Consider the following 12999-nt stretch of genomic DNA (forward strand, 5'->3'; position numbering starts at 1 on the left):
TCTCATAGAATTGTGACTTTTCTGATGTTTTAAATTAGGTCCGTCGACTCATAAAATAATGTTCATTTTATCTTCAATTAATATTAAAGTTAAGAAAAAATTATTATCATTCAAGTCGTGTATGATGTTATACTATCACCAAACATATGTCCGAATTATCATCTTTTGAATGTTTCAATGTTGAAGGTTATATTATTTTTAGAATGGCCAAAAGACTATTTCCCACCTAAAGTATGCGGTCTTTTTCGAAGTTTTTCCCCATTAAATTTGAAAATCTCATTTACCCACCCATGGACTATTAAAATTAACAAAACTCTAACCCCTGAAAACTTTATCTTATTTTCCCTCCTAACATTTTAAAAACTAACAATTTTTTCCCAACCAAAGTTTTAAAAAACAACATTTTCCCCCTTAGGGTTTTCAATTTTTTAGAGTTAGTTTTCCAACGTTGTTTCTTCCTCTTCGACAACCTTCAGGTGAACCCTCTTCCTCTTTGGCGCGACCTCCTTCTGGCGATTATCTTGGGCGTGTTGGTCTTCGTCAACGACTGTGCCTAAGACAACTGCCAGAAGGAGGTCGCACTGGAGAGGAAGAAATATTGCCTAGATGTCACCAAAGAGGAAGAAATGATGTCGAAAAATTAACTCCAAAAAATTGAAAACCCTAAGAGGGAAAATGCTGTTTTTAAAACCTAGGTTGGGGGAATTGTTAGTTTTTAGCGTTTAGGGGAGAAAATAAAATAAATTTTAAGTTTATTTTTAATAATACAGATAAAATAACGATTTTACTTTTAAACCGTTAATTTTAACTGGCCATAAGTGAATAAATGAGATTTTCAAAGTTAACGGGAGGAAACTTGAAAAAACAACATACTTGGTGGAAAATAGTCCTTTGGGCTTTTTGAATTTGCATATGCATATGCAAATCAATTAAAAAAACAAATATAAATATATGTAATTTACATTTGCAAAAGTAAAAGTAATTATAATAAAAAGGATTATGATTTGTATTTTATAAATAAAATAATAATAATAATAATAATTAAAATATCAATAATTTATATTTTATCTATGAGTAACAATATAATTAAAATATTTTTTACAAATAAGATAATAATATAATTAAAATATTCATAATCTATATGTTATAAATAAAAAAATGAGATTATATAATAAAAGTGTAGTGTTAGTATATAATGTAATATTAGATAATTAAAAATAAAAAATAAATTAATATTAATTCTAAAATAATATAACATTATTTATATATAAAATTAATGTACGTAATTTTATTTTATTGAGAATAAAAACCTCGTTACAGCAAATATTCAGTCAATTTTAGGCCACTTATGTATTGGATTTATTCCGGTTCATCAGTAATCGGGTCAGATATAAAATACAAAATTATAAGAAATGGGAGAGAGAAGGGGCTCTCGAAGTTAAAAGCATCGTTGCGCTGCTTCCTCTTGCTCCCAGATCTTCATTTCACAGAAACGCGCCTTCTCTGCCCTCTTCACCCTCCAAAATTTTCAAATTTCAAAGCAAATAACAGAAACATACAGACAAAAATAGCAAAATCCCTTAGCGTTTATTTTCGATTTTAAGGTGTTTCTTCCTGTAGGCGATGCCAGGTCTCCATCGATCCTCCAGCGCCTCGTATAAGAACGGCGGCCTTCCTCCTCAAGAACTTCTCGACGATCTCTGCAGGTATTTTATGTTCTTCTTTCACGCTTTCATCTTTTGATTAGCTCATATCGACTGCTTCCTTACACAGAATTTCGTTTCCAAAGTGTTTAATGTTGATTTATTCTCGTTTGTCTGTTTTAGTGTGTATAAAATAGCGCTGTTTAATTAATCATTCGTTAGAATAGTGTTGATAACGATAAATTTTATGATAAGCTCTTAAAGCTAAATAGGCATTCTAAATCTTGAATAACAAGCAAGGAACTAAGTTGTTGAAGCTTTGGCTAATGATAGAGCGGTGAATTAGTAATATTTAATTGCACATTTAAGATAATATTCTTCAAAACTACTACCTGATTTGAGTTCTTTCTATGGGTGTTGTATGGTAAAATGAACACTTGAGAATCTTTAAAATACTGGAACAGGTTGGGGATCTGTTGGATTTGCTATGCCAGTGAATTTTTTAACCTCTTTATTATTAGTAAGACATGATGATCATCATATAGTCTTTTCTCTATAATCATCAGAATGGTATCTTAGTTTTGTTGTTGCAATGCACTTATATTATTGTATATATAGAAACTTGTTTATCTCTGCTCTGTTTTCTTTTTATTTTCTTACTTAATTATTTTTTATTCATGTCTAATCTTTTTGGCTAAATGATTTTGCTACAGCCGTTTTGTCTTAAATGTGCCAAAGGAAGATCAACAATCATTTGAGAGGATTTTGTTTCTCGTGGAGTATGCTCATTGGTTCTATGAGGATAATTCAGTAGAAAATAATCCATCGCTGAAGTCATTTACTTTGAAGGAATTCACTTCATTACGTATCCTTTACCATGTGTTTTTGTTTCAAATTTATTTTTAATAATTTGATGTTCATTTGTCACATTAATGCCGTATCTTTTCCACGATTATCTTCAACCAACTTTCACTTTTGTAAGCATATAATGAGCTAGAAACAAAAGCAAGTTGTTTAAGCATCAGATGTCATCACATAATGTACCACTGACCTCTGCATTTAAATGTTTTTGATTACTTGTTTTGATGCTTTCTCTTCTTTGCTTTCTTTTATCTGTTGCACAAGTTTGGAAGTTTAAGGCCAGATTTTGTGTTATATATTTAAGGTTTGTCACAGTATAATAAAGAATAGTAGAATACTTGTCAGGTGTTACTAGACACAGATTTTGACTAAGTTTGAAGTGATGATTCAAAAGGAAAACACCAAAGAAATATGTATTATAGAATTGAGCAAGTGGGTGAAATTTTCTTTCAGTTTCTTGGAATAACAAATAAAATTAAAAACAACTTTACCACTGATGATAGACTGTTTGATTTTCATGTGGATAAAGACAAAGTATTTCATGGTCAAGAAATTACATATCGAAAAGAATGGATTTGAAAGTAGCACAAGATAAGGACAAGATAAAGCCACTTAAGATGGTTTTTCTGCATGCAATTTTGTTAATTTGAAGAGGAAAAATTATATTTTTGCTAATTAAGGATTGGTCTCATTGCACGTGAATTCAGTATGCTATAAAAAGATTGTTGCAGCCAGATCTAAATAGTGTAATATATTTCTTGACATGAGTCATCATCTTTGTTGCTGATTGACCATGTTCTGATCTCCTTCATGTGCTTGTTTCCATTTTCTTCGTGTTGCTATATCTTCAATAAGTTACCCTTTGTTTCCTTAATATATCTCAGTTTTTAACAGTTGTGATGTATTTAGACCTTATGTTGCTCACATAGATGACATATTCAAGGATTTCACTTCATACAAGGTTCGAGTTCCAGTAACTGGGGCAATCATTCTAGATGAAACCTATGAACGGGTAAGGTTTCTTGTCAGTAAGCCAGTTTTTATCAACTTTTGTTCAAAGACTCCTAAATGTTAAGTGATCTTTGATACTCATCCAATCTGATTTTTTTGAATTCGATACTTTATGTTGTTACTGTTCTGTGGTTGTGCCTAAGATGTTTGATTTTGACTATGAACAATGTCCACTTGCCTACATGCATGTTCATTTACCAGAAGTCAGGAAGGATAATGTTGTATTAGACATCAATGTCAGAAAATTTGTTTTTTTATAACTGATTAGTTTAATATGCATCAATTAAGACAAGGGAGATTCTTAGAAATACAAAGAAGAAAGTGGCATTATTGGTGATATTTAATTTACATCTATGTTACAAAAACTTTGCCTTTTTTTCCCTTTACACCTCTTCTTCTACTATTGCACTGACCAAAAATTTGATTCTTAGCAGATTAAAGTCTTTATCCTTACCTGTTCTAGAACCTCTGTTGTTCTTTTCTTTTAGTATAGATTTTGAATGGGAATTGACTTATCAGTGAAACAGTACCTCAAATATTGTTTCTTTCTGTGAGGATATGGACTTTCCTATGATTGAGGGTTTTAAATTTTCCACTGTGTAAAAATACTTGGGTATAGAATGTTTTCTAGTCAAAACTGAAGTTCTGTTTATATTTTTACCTGATATTTTATGTGCTGCACTTGACAGTGCATACTAGTGAAGGGATGGAAAGGATCAAGCTGGAGTTTTCCACGTGGAAAGAAAAACAAAGATGAGGAAGATCATACATGTGCTGTCCGCGAAGTAAGCTAGTCTCTTGTGGCAGTTTTTTGTTGTGCTCTCTTATGTCTGATAAAGTATTCTAGCATCCTCATCAAAATATTAAAATCAGTTTTTCTATACTTGAAGCTATAGACACTTCCAATACGTACATAATGGAAACTGATTTCTTTATTCAAATTGGTGATTGATGCTTCTTTCTGTAGATAATAGACCTAGTATTTATGTTCAGCTGAGTCTTATGTAATACTGTAGATTGGCACCTTCGTCAATAGTGCAAACTCCGATGATGGTTTTGTAGAGAAAGGTTTTTGATATCACCTTCTTGATTATTAGGTTTTTTTTTTTCCTTGTAATTGATTAAAGAAAGTTTTTTGGATGAACATTCTGAAGCCAAAATATGGTCCCATGACCTAGCCTCTAATAATAGAAAGTTCTCTCAGTTTATACTTGTTGAGAGTATAATCTCAATTCAGGATATTCATAAATTGATAGATAAATTGACTGATTCTAACTTGAGGAAACAGACATGATTCTTTCAGTTTTAAGCTTTTTTCAGGAGCACACATATTTGTAGTGTTAAGACTTTTTGAGGAGGGTTTGGGCCAGTCTTGGTTTAACCTGTGGTCACTCTTGCTGCACTCTGAATATTGTTTGACCTACTTACTGCGGCATATGCAGGTCCTGGAGGAAACAGGTTTTGATGTATCAATGCTTCTTAATAAAGATGATTACATTGAAGTGATATTTGGACAGCAGAGGGTGCGGCTCTACATAATTGCTGGTGTCAAAGATAATGCTGCCTTTGCCCCTCAAACAAAAAAGGAGATCAGTGTATGCTGTATTTTTATCAATTAATTTATAATATTTGAAAGTTTCAATCTTAATAGATTTTTATTTTTTTTAAGTGGCTTTCTTGAAAACTTGAGAAAAATTTATATAGTACAGATTTTTTCCTTAACATAGAACTATTTTTCTTCTTTTTAACCATGTAATCCATTTTCTTTTCCAATCTTTGAAGTCTTTCTTCACAGGCATGCCTTCTGTTACTTGCAGGAAATTGCATGGCACCGACTTGATGACCTTCAGCCTGCAAGTGCAGATGTGATATCCCATGGGATCACTGGTCTGAAGCTTTACATGGTGGCTCCTTTTTTGATGTGGGTATCCTGGTATTCAACCTTTTTTTCTTTTCAGACAGGTCAATGCAATTGGCTGTTTCATAGGCTTATGATGTCCTTGTGCAGATCTTTGAAAGAATGGATTTCAGCACATAAGCCCCCAATTTCTCCAAATCCTGATATGCCTCGTAAAGGTATCCCCTTTCCCTGAGAAATTTTGATTTTCGTAGGATTTTTTTTGTAAATAATTCAAATCAAGGTTTCATAAACATAGCAGAGGCTCGAACCTAAGCTTTCTCTTGACAGTTCTAATGTTTCACTAGTTTTGTTAACACTTAATATTTTTTGTAGAATTTTGATATTAGGTTTTATGCCATGGATTGGAAAGATGGCAAAAACTGTTTTGTAATATAACAAGTTGTAAATGCATCTCTCATCTTCTTGAGGGTGAAAACTGTATAATGGTATAACAAATTATAAATTTATCTCTCATATACCTCGGGTACATGTATTAGCTCATTTGAAAAAACTAAGCAGAGTTGTGTCCATCTTTGCTACTAAAATTATGTTAGACTGTCAGATGTCATTGTTTTATTTTTGCTGCAACTTCAAAATTCAAATTACAGATCATTGCTTCTGTTCTAGTGTTGGAATATTGTGTATTTGCTGATGAATTATAAGGAAGGGTGTGAATTTGCAGCCTGTCAAAAGCTGCTCTGAACTCTCTACCTTGTTTTGGGGTTCTGATTACTGATCACTTCTCCTGTGTCTTGGAAACCAAATATAGAAGGTTAAAATTTGGAAGGAGGCTATATTACTTTTTGTCAGAAAGGAGATCAAATACAGAAGATTAAAATTTGAAATGCTAAGCTATATGAATTTATGGTTTTCATGGTTAATGCGTGTTTTGAATTCAGTACAACCTTCTACTTGGCTGATAAGTAAAATCTGATGGCTCTATGCAATTTTATGTTCAGAAGAATTTTAGAGTTGCTTTTAGCCATTTCAAGAAAATTGGCTGGCTTGCTTTTTTTTTTTTTTTTTAAAACAATATAATTAAATGTGTCACTTTTCTATTTTGTGAAGGGATGTGTGTGTGGAAAGCAAAGAGCAGTTCAAATGGGAGTAACACAATTATTCTGGAGAATCAATCAACCAAACCTTCACCTCATTCTCAGCCTCTTGACACGGGCCCGGGCAAAAGCTTCAGGAACTTTAGATTCGATACTGCTGCTATCTTGCAAGCAATGGAAGCTGGTTTCTCAACTTAAAGGTCAAACTTGGTTTTGTCTTTGTAAATTTCAAGTTCATGTAGCTGCTTTGGTTTCTTCTGTTCCAGCTGTATTACCGAAAAGTGTTGACCATCTTTCATGGAGAATTGGTGGCTGTACCAGCTGTATATGTTTGTCAGATTATCAGGTTTGGGTGCGTATATATTCTGTACAGAAATGCTTTGTGAAAATGGTGCTTCCTTATTTTTCATAATTCTGCTAGTTACAGAGCGAGGAATGTAGTCTCGTTAACATTACTCTGAACAGATCCTTGTTGATTGTGAAGTGATTGTTCAGTTTTGTTGATTATTTAGGTCAACACTGAAGTTGGTCTATCTTGCTATCTATTACCTGTGTTGTGCCATTTGTAAATTGCAGTTAACAGGTAAAGCAAAATCTTATCCAGTCAACTGATCATGACTGGAGCTAGATGAATATGCTGTGATGTTCAAAATCTTACCCAGGTAAAGCAAAATCTTTGCATTGACTATTCATCATCATCTGGGAGAGAGAGGTATGGAGGTTGACTAGCTCTAATCACCGAAGGAGTAGCAAGGGAAAACTACTGATCCTAAGGGGGAATATTTGTTTTTCAAACTTTAGGTAGGGAGAATTATTAGATTTTTAAATCTACAGAAAAATATGTAATAAAATTTTAATTGTTTTAAATTTTTTAGTAAAGGATAGTTTTAACCCTAATCTGTGTTTAAATTTTTCAAAGTTTATGGATGGCACTTTGGAATTACATCCAACCTTGGGTGGCAACAATTCTTTTGGCCAAACTCAAAAGTGGATAATTAAAATTTTCGGTTACATAATCTTCTGTTGTCCATGGTAGTACTGTGTTCCCATGTAAAATGAACCAAGCTCCATTCTTCTTTAGGTCCGTGACAGAGTGCAAGAAGGAACGAACGCCGGAGCTTGGCCTCATCTCTCGAACTCGAGTTGCATAATTAACAATATTCTCCGGAAATTCAATAATGTCTGCGCAACGATCAGATTTCGGGACGAGAACGACAGTGCGGAAGGTAGCACTCAAATCTGAGTAGTGAGATGGTGGGAGCATACAAACAAGGTCAGAAGTATGGTGCCAGTTCTCAACTTTCTACGTCCACCACGGGGATCCAGCTTCAATACCAGTGTCCACAGACTTCAATGGAAAGCCGAGCTCTTTAAGAGTTGGGATGTACGATTGGTATTCGGTTAGGCAATAATTAGCCTTTGAGCGGCATTCATTCTGTGTGCCTTCTGGATAAGTAAGCGCAAGAACAAAATCGGTTGCGAGACTCTGCGTCTCAAATGTACCAACATCTTGAATTGCTAAAGCAAAAGGGAGAGGAATCTCGACATCTTTAGTATAACTCGGAGCGGAGGCGTACGAGTGCCGTGTCGGCCGTCTTACTTGGGGATACGGCGAAGCTCAGCATAAAGTGCGGACATACAGATCTCCGCCGTCAGATCGGCGATTTCTGTTGATTCTGCCTCGATTTCAGCCTGGCGCCGAGTTGAATGGGTGTAGTCACTGTAGTATCGGATGGGAAGGGCCTTCCTGAAACACTGATTGAGACAACGACGAAATTCAGCGACATTAATCTCATACGTAACGAGATCCAGTACCGTCTTGCCAAATGGGCGCCGATATCCAAGTATTTTTTGGTCCTTGAGATAACGCAGATACAGAGGATTCACTTCCACTGTAACTCACTTTTGTTCTCGAGCGAATAGCTCAGGTGGTGACCCTGCTTTAGGAGCGGTTCTAGAAGATTTTCCTTCTCCAGACTTATCAAAAGGTAGAGCGGATAAAGGAGTTCCTTCCATCGTCTTCATTTTCTTGCAAGGCTGAATGTTTTCAGTCGGAGTTCCCATTGCAGCGAGCTAAATTTTTGTTTTAATAAAACTTCATGTAAAATCCACAGAAGGAAAGTCGTGCCAGAGAGATACTTTTGAGTTGCAAAAACAGTGAGATTTCTTCAAACAAAACTAAAATTAATGATCTTCCTCGGATAATTATCTCATTTTCCGGCCTTCGGTTACGCACTATTATGGAAAGTGCGGTGAAATGTGTATTATTTTTGGGTATAATAATTTTATATATAAATAATAATATATTATTATGTGATTAATAATTTTATTATTCATAATTATTTAATATTTATTAAAAAAATAATATTTACCTAACTTTTATCTAATACATATTAAAGTTGAAGAAAGAGTAAATTTTACTAAAATTATATTATTTTGATTGGATTACAGTTAAAATTGCATTAGTTATATTAATGTAATTTCAGGTAGAATTATATTCAAATAGCGTAGATTCATATGACAAAATGACACTTGAATAGTGTGATTTAATAGAATTATACTTTTTTGGTGAGATTTCAATATGATTTTAACTATAATTTTAGTTGTAATTGATATGATTATAAATTTGTGACTCATTAAAGCTAGATTTAAAATTTTGATTTTTTTTTTTCAATTGAAGATAGGGATCATAATGATAATTATTAAAGTTGATAGGAGAAAATGAGCATATTTATATTTTTAAAGGTATAACTAGACATGACAATTGACAAGGGATTAGGTTAACCCGCGACCTGACCCTAATCTCTTGTTCTGATACAGTTTATAAAAATTACGAATTGTGTTAGACCGTAGATTATGTGAATTGTATTTGAACTATGACATTAGACTCACAAGCTAACCAACGCCGTATGTCCATGTTTAATGTTTAATTAATATTAAAAATAAGAAATTAATATTTTGCCTATAAAAAACACAAAAAGGTAATGTTTAATTAATATGGTATTCATAAGAACCTAAAATACATTAACAATTAATTAATATAATATCTTGAAAATATAATAATTAATTAATTTTATAAAAATCTAAAATATATTAATAATTAATTAATATTTTTGGAACCCAAAACATTACTTAAAAAATAATTAAAATTTTGAGAAAAATATCAAAATATATAATTTAAAAGATGGATAGTTTGTAAAGACACAACCTAAAAGATCTTATGTCATACAATAAACCCCATCACATTAATGGGTTAGCCCGAGCTACTAGACCAACAAATTGACAGGCCTAAGCATGATCCGATTCCTAGGCACAATAAACTACATTGGAGTTGGTCCTATACGGTCCACTATCATGTCTAAATATAAGTTATATCAATCATATAATGTGCATATATATACACACACAAAAAATAAAACTACATATAGATATTTTGAATACATAAAATAGATATAAAAATAATTATCATTATATGAGTGAATTTATATATTCAATATATATATATATATAATATTGTTTTTATATATATAATAACAGATGAAAATTTACACTTTAATTAATAAAATGGATAGTTGACTTTTGACTAAAAGTGAGAAAAATGTCATTTTTTGACTTTAAAGCTGGAAATTTATTTATTTTTTTACATAGTTCAATTGGGAAATAATCATTCTGGCATTTTTTTTTTTTAATTTCTTCTTTAAAGCATAGAAATTTTAATGATTAAATTTTGATGATACATCAATTCCTACCTATCATTAGAAATGAATTCTCATGCATTTGGAGTATTTATACTAAGTCAAATTTGAAAGTTACTGCATTAACTATGTTATAACATTGAACATTTAAGAAACTATCATCATAAAGTGCAAATTTTTGGGCAATCCCTTATGGGCAGCTACATAGCCGAAGGCCATTATTTCTCGCCAAGATGAAGCCCCACTGGAAAAGTTTCCTCGAGAATTCCAGTTGCAGCTGACTGAGGTAAAGAACAAGTTCTACAGCAAGATTAATTTGCAGCAATTTCTTCAGCCAAAAATTTTCAAAACTGATAAAAAAGACATTGAATGTCATGCCGAAACGAAGTTTATCTCTTTCTTTGTGGTTATCACCTTTATCCTCATCCACGATGCCAACATACTTTATTTAGAGGCCCTCACACTCCATAATTTTTCCCCCGATACACAAGACCATTATGTTGATTCATAACGAGAAAGATTTCTCAAAGAACTCAATAAAAAAAATCTCGCTCTAAGAAGTTCTCGCCTGTCTAACACTTTGTTTAAGTTTATCTTGTTACAACTTTAGAGTTTATGGTTTAAAGTTTAATACTTTGTTAAAAGTTTGTAGTTTTAGCTTATGTTTGACACATGGGTATGTCTTTTATGATGAAAGGAATACTATAATTCAATATGTTATATTGTTTGGCTTCTCTATAAAAACCTCTTTCTCTTGTAAGGGAACGATAATTGGTAAAGAATCTTCTTTTAATAAACATACATTCGAACAATTATTAGACCAAATAAGTTGACGTTGATATGTTTCCAACGAATTTTCCTAACTAAGGATTTGGTATTTGTGAAGTTTATGAGTTCAGTCTCATATGCTGCATCTAAAAATGCTGTCAAACAACTTGTCTGTTTTCTGCTTAGAAAGTTGAAAGCCTCGTGGTCACCAGAAAGAGAGAGGAATGTAAAGAGAAATGAATGGGTTCCAGAATTTGCAGACAATTGGTCTTCAAATTCATCAGTGGTCCTATCCTATTGAAACGAAAGACATGTCATTTTGGTTATTACTGATGACAGTAATTTCCATATGGGTTGCTTGGGATATATGCACATGAATTCGACCAAAGCCGAAACCTTGAACAAAGGAATTATTGCCTTGCTTTTTCTCAATTCTCGAGGGCCTTGTATGGTGGGAGTTGGGGTCCTGTGAATATGAAATGTAAGTCTCTGCTGCTCTTCAGAACCCTTTTTTTTTTTTAATTGGTGACCATCGCAAATATGCAACTTTTTTTTTTAGACGGAAACAGTTAGGTTTTTCGAATTGGTAAACTCTGTAAGATAATGATTAGGTTTACAATTATTACATCAGATTGGTAAAAGATTTGTCTTGTACGATAATTTTTTTCATAAGAGTGTCTTACTTTACTTATATTATTCAAACACAAATATATAAGGGTATTCAAAAATATCTAATAATCGAATCGAATTAATTTTTGAATGAAAAAATAAGTTATTTAAAAAATTGATTCGGATATTAATTAAAAAATATAGAAAAATTAGTTTTTCAATTTAGTTATTAGTTTATCTAGTTTTTAAAATTAGTTAACCAAATTGAGTTAATTTTTAAAAGGTTGAATAAAAAATAAATAAAATATTAAATATATTTTTACAAAAATTGAAAAAATAATAAAATATATTTAAAATTTAATTCAAAAACCGGATAATCAAAAATTTAATTAAGTTAATCAATATTTTAAATTTATTTTAAAATTAATTAACCTTTAAATTAGTTAGATTTTAATTCATAATTTTTTTAAATTAAAAATTTAATTCGATTAAAAAAAGGGCTAACGACTATTTCCCACCCAAGGTTTGCCGTTTTCTCAAGTTTTCATCTTTTAACTATAGAAACATCAAACACTCATCCATAATCGATTAGATTTAACAAAACTCTAACGGTAGTAAGGGTAAAATCGTTATTTTCTCTATAATATTAAAAATAAACTAAAATAGAACCTCTTTTACCCCCCTAAACTTTAAAAACTAAAATTTTCCCCCAACCTAAGTTTTAAAAAATCGTAGTTTCACTTAGGGTTTCGTTTTGAAATCTCTGGCTCTATTACCGACGACCTCTCTCTCCCGAAGCATCCTCTCCTTCTGACGATCTCTTTCCTCTCATTTAGATGTCCAATCGATGTTAGAGAAGCCGTAGAAGACGAAGTTCTTCGTCTTCCCAGTCGTCGTCCTCTAGGAAGACGAGTTGTCTTCATCTGGAAAGACGATCGTCTTCCCAGACGACGAAGATGAGATTGATCGATCTAGTCTTTATTGTCTGGAAAGACGATTTCTCTTCCCAGACAACATCTCTTTATGTCAGATGGGTTGGGGTGGAGTTAAGGGGGACCGTCGGTGGAAGAGAAACAGTCTGGAGGGGGAGACGGCCAGTAATGACACCAGAGAAAGTGAAAGGGTTTGAAAATAAACCCTAGGAGAGGAAATGCGATCTTTTCAAACTTAGCTTAGAAAAAAAATGTTAGTTTTTAAACTTTTAGAGGGGAAAATAAAATTAAATTTATCATCATTAATGTTTTATTAAATCTAATCAACTATGAATGAATATTTAGTATTTCTATAATTAGAGGATGAAAACTTGAGAAAACGGCAAACCTTAGGTGGAAAATAGTCGTTTGGCCTTAAAAAAATCGGTTTTGAACATCCCACAAATATGCCACTTGCTCAGTAATGAAATAAAGTGATACAGACAGACGGGCAAAATTTCTACTTGTTTCGTTTAAATAGTCAAA

The 12999-nt window shown here is 32.3% G+C and overlaps 1 protein-coding gene across 4 annotated transcripts; it reads left to right on the plus strand.

The window, feature by feature from the left end:
• The first annotated feature begins 1392 nt into the window (after positions 1-1392).
• Positions 1393-8576, plus strand: LOC123193276 (mRNA-decapping enzyme subunit 2-like). 4 transcript variants are annotated; one of them, XR_006497042.1, is made up of 10 exons: positions 1393-1706; positions 2357-2508; positions 3389-3516; positions 4205-4300; positions 4958-5110; positions 5333-5436; positions 5524-5591; positions 6484-6822; positions 7047-7271; positions 7552-8576. XR_006497042.1 is itself a non-coding variant. In XM_044606152.1 (8 exons), exons 1-8 carry the CDS (start codon positions 1624-1626, stop codon positions 6666-6668), a joined length of 969 nt encoding a protein of 322 aa, XP_044462087.1. In that variant the 5' UTR covers positions 1393-1623; the 3' UTR covers positions 6669-7015. The 4 variants fall into 4 exon arrangements, 1 of the variants encoding a protein (XP_044462087.1); XR_006497043.1 differs by having other exon boundaries at positions 7047-7132; XR_006497041.1 differs by lacking the exon at positions 7552-8576 and having other exon boundaries at positions 7047-7367.
• The last annotated feature ends 4423 nt before the right edge of the window (positions 8577-12999 follow it).

This window comes from Mangifera indica, chromosome 12, assembly GCF_011075055.1.
Source record: "Mangifera indica cultivar Alphonso chromosome 12, CATAS_Mindica_2.1, whole genome shotgun sequence".
Taxonomy (NCBI): Eukaryota; Viridiplantae; Streptophyta; class Magnoliopsida; order Sapindales; family Anacardiaceae; genus Mangifera; species Mangifera indica.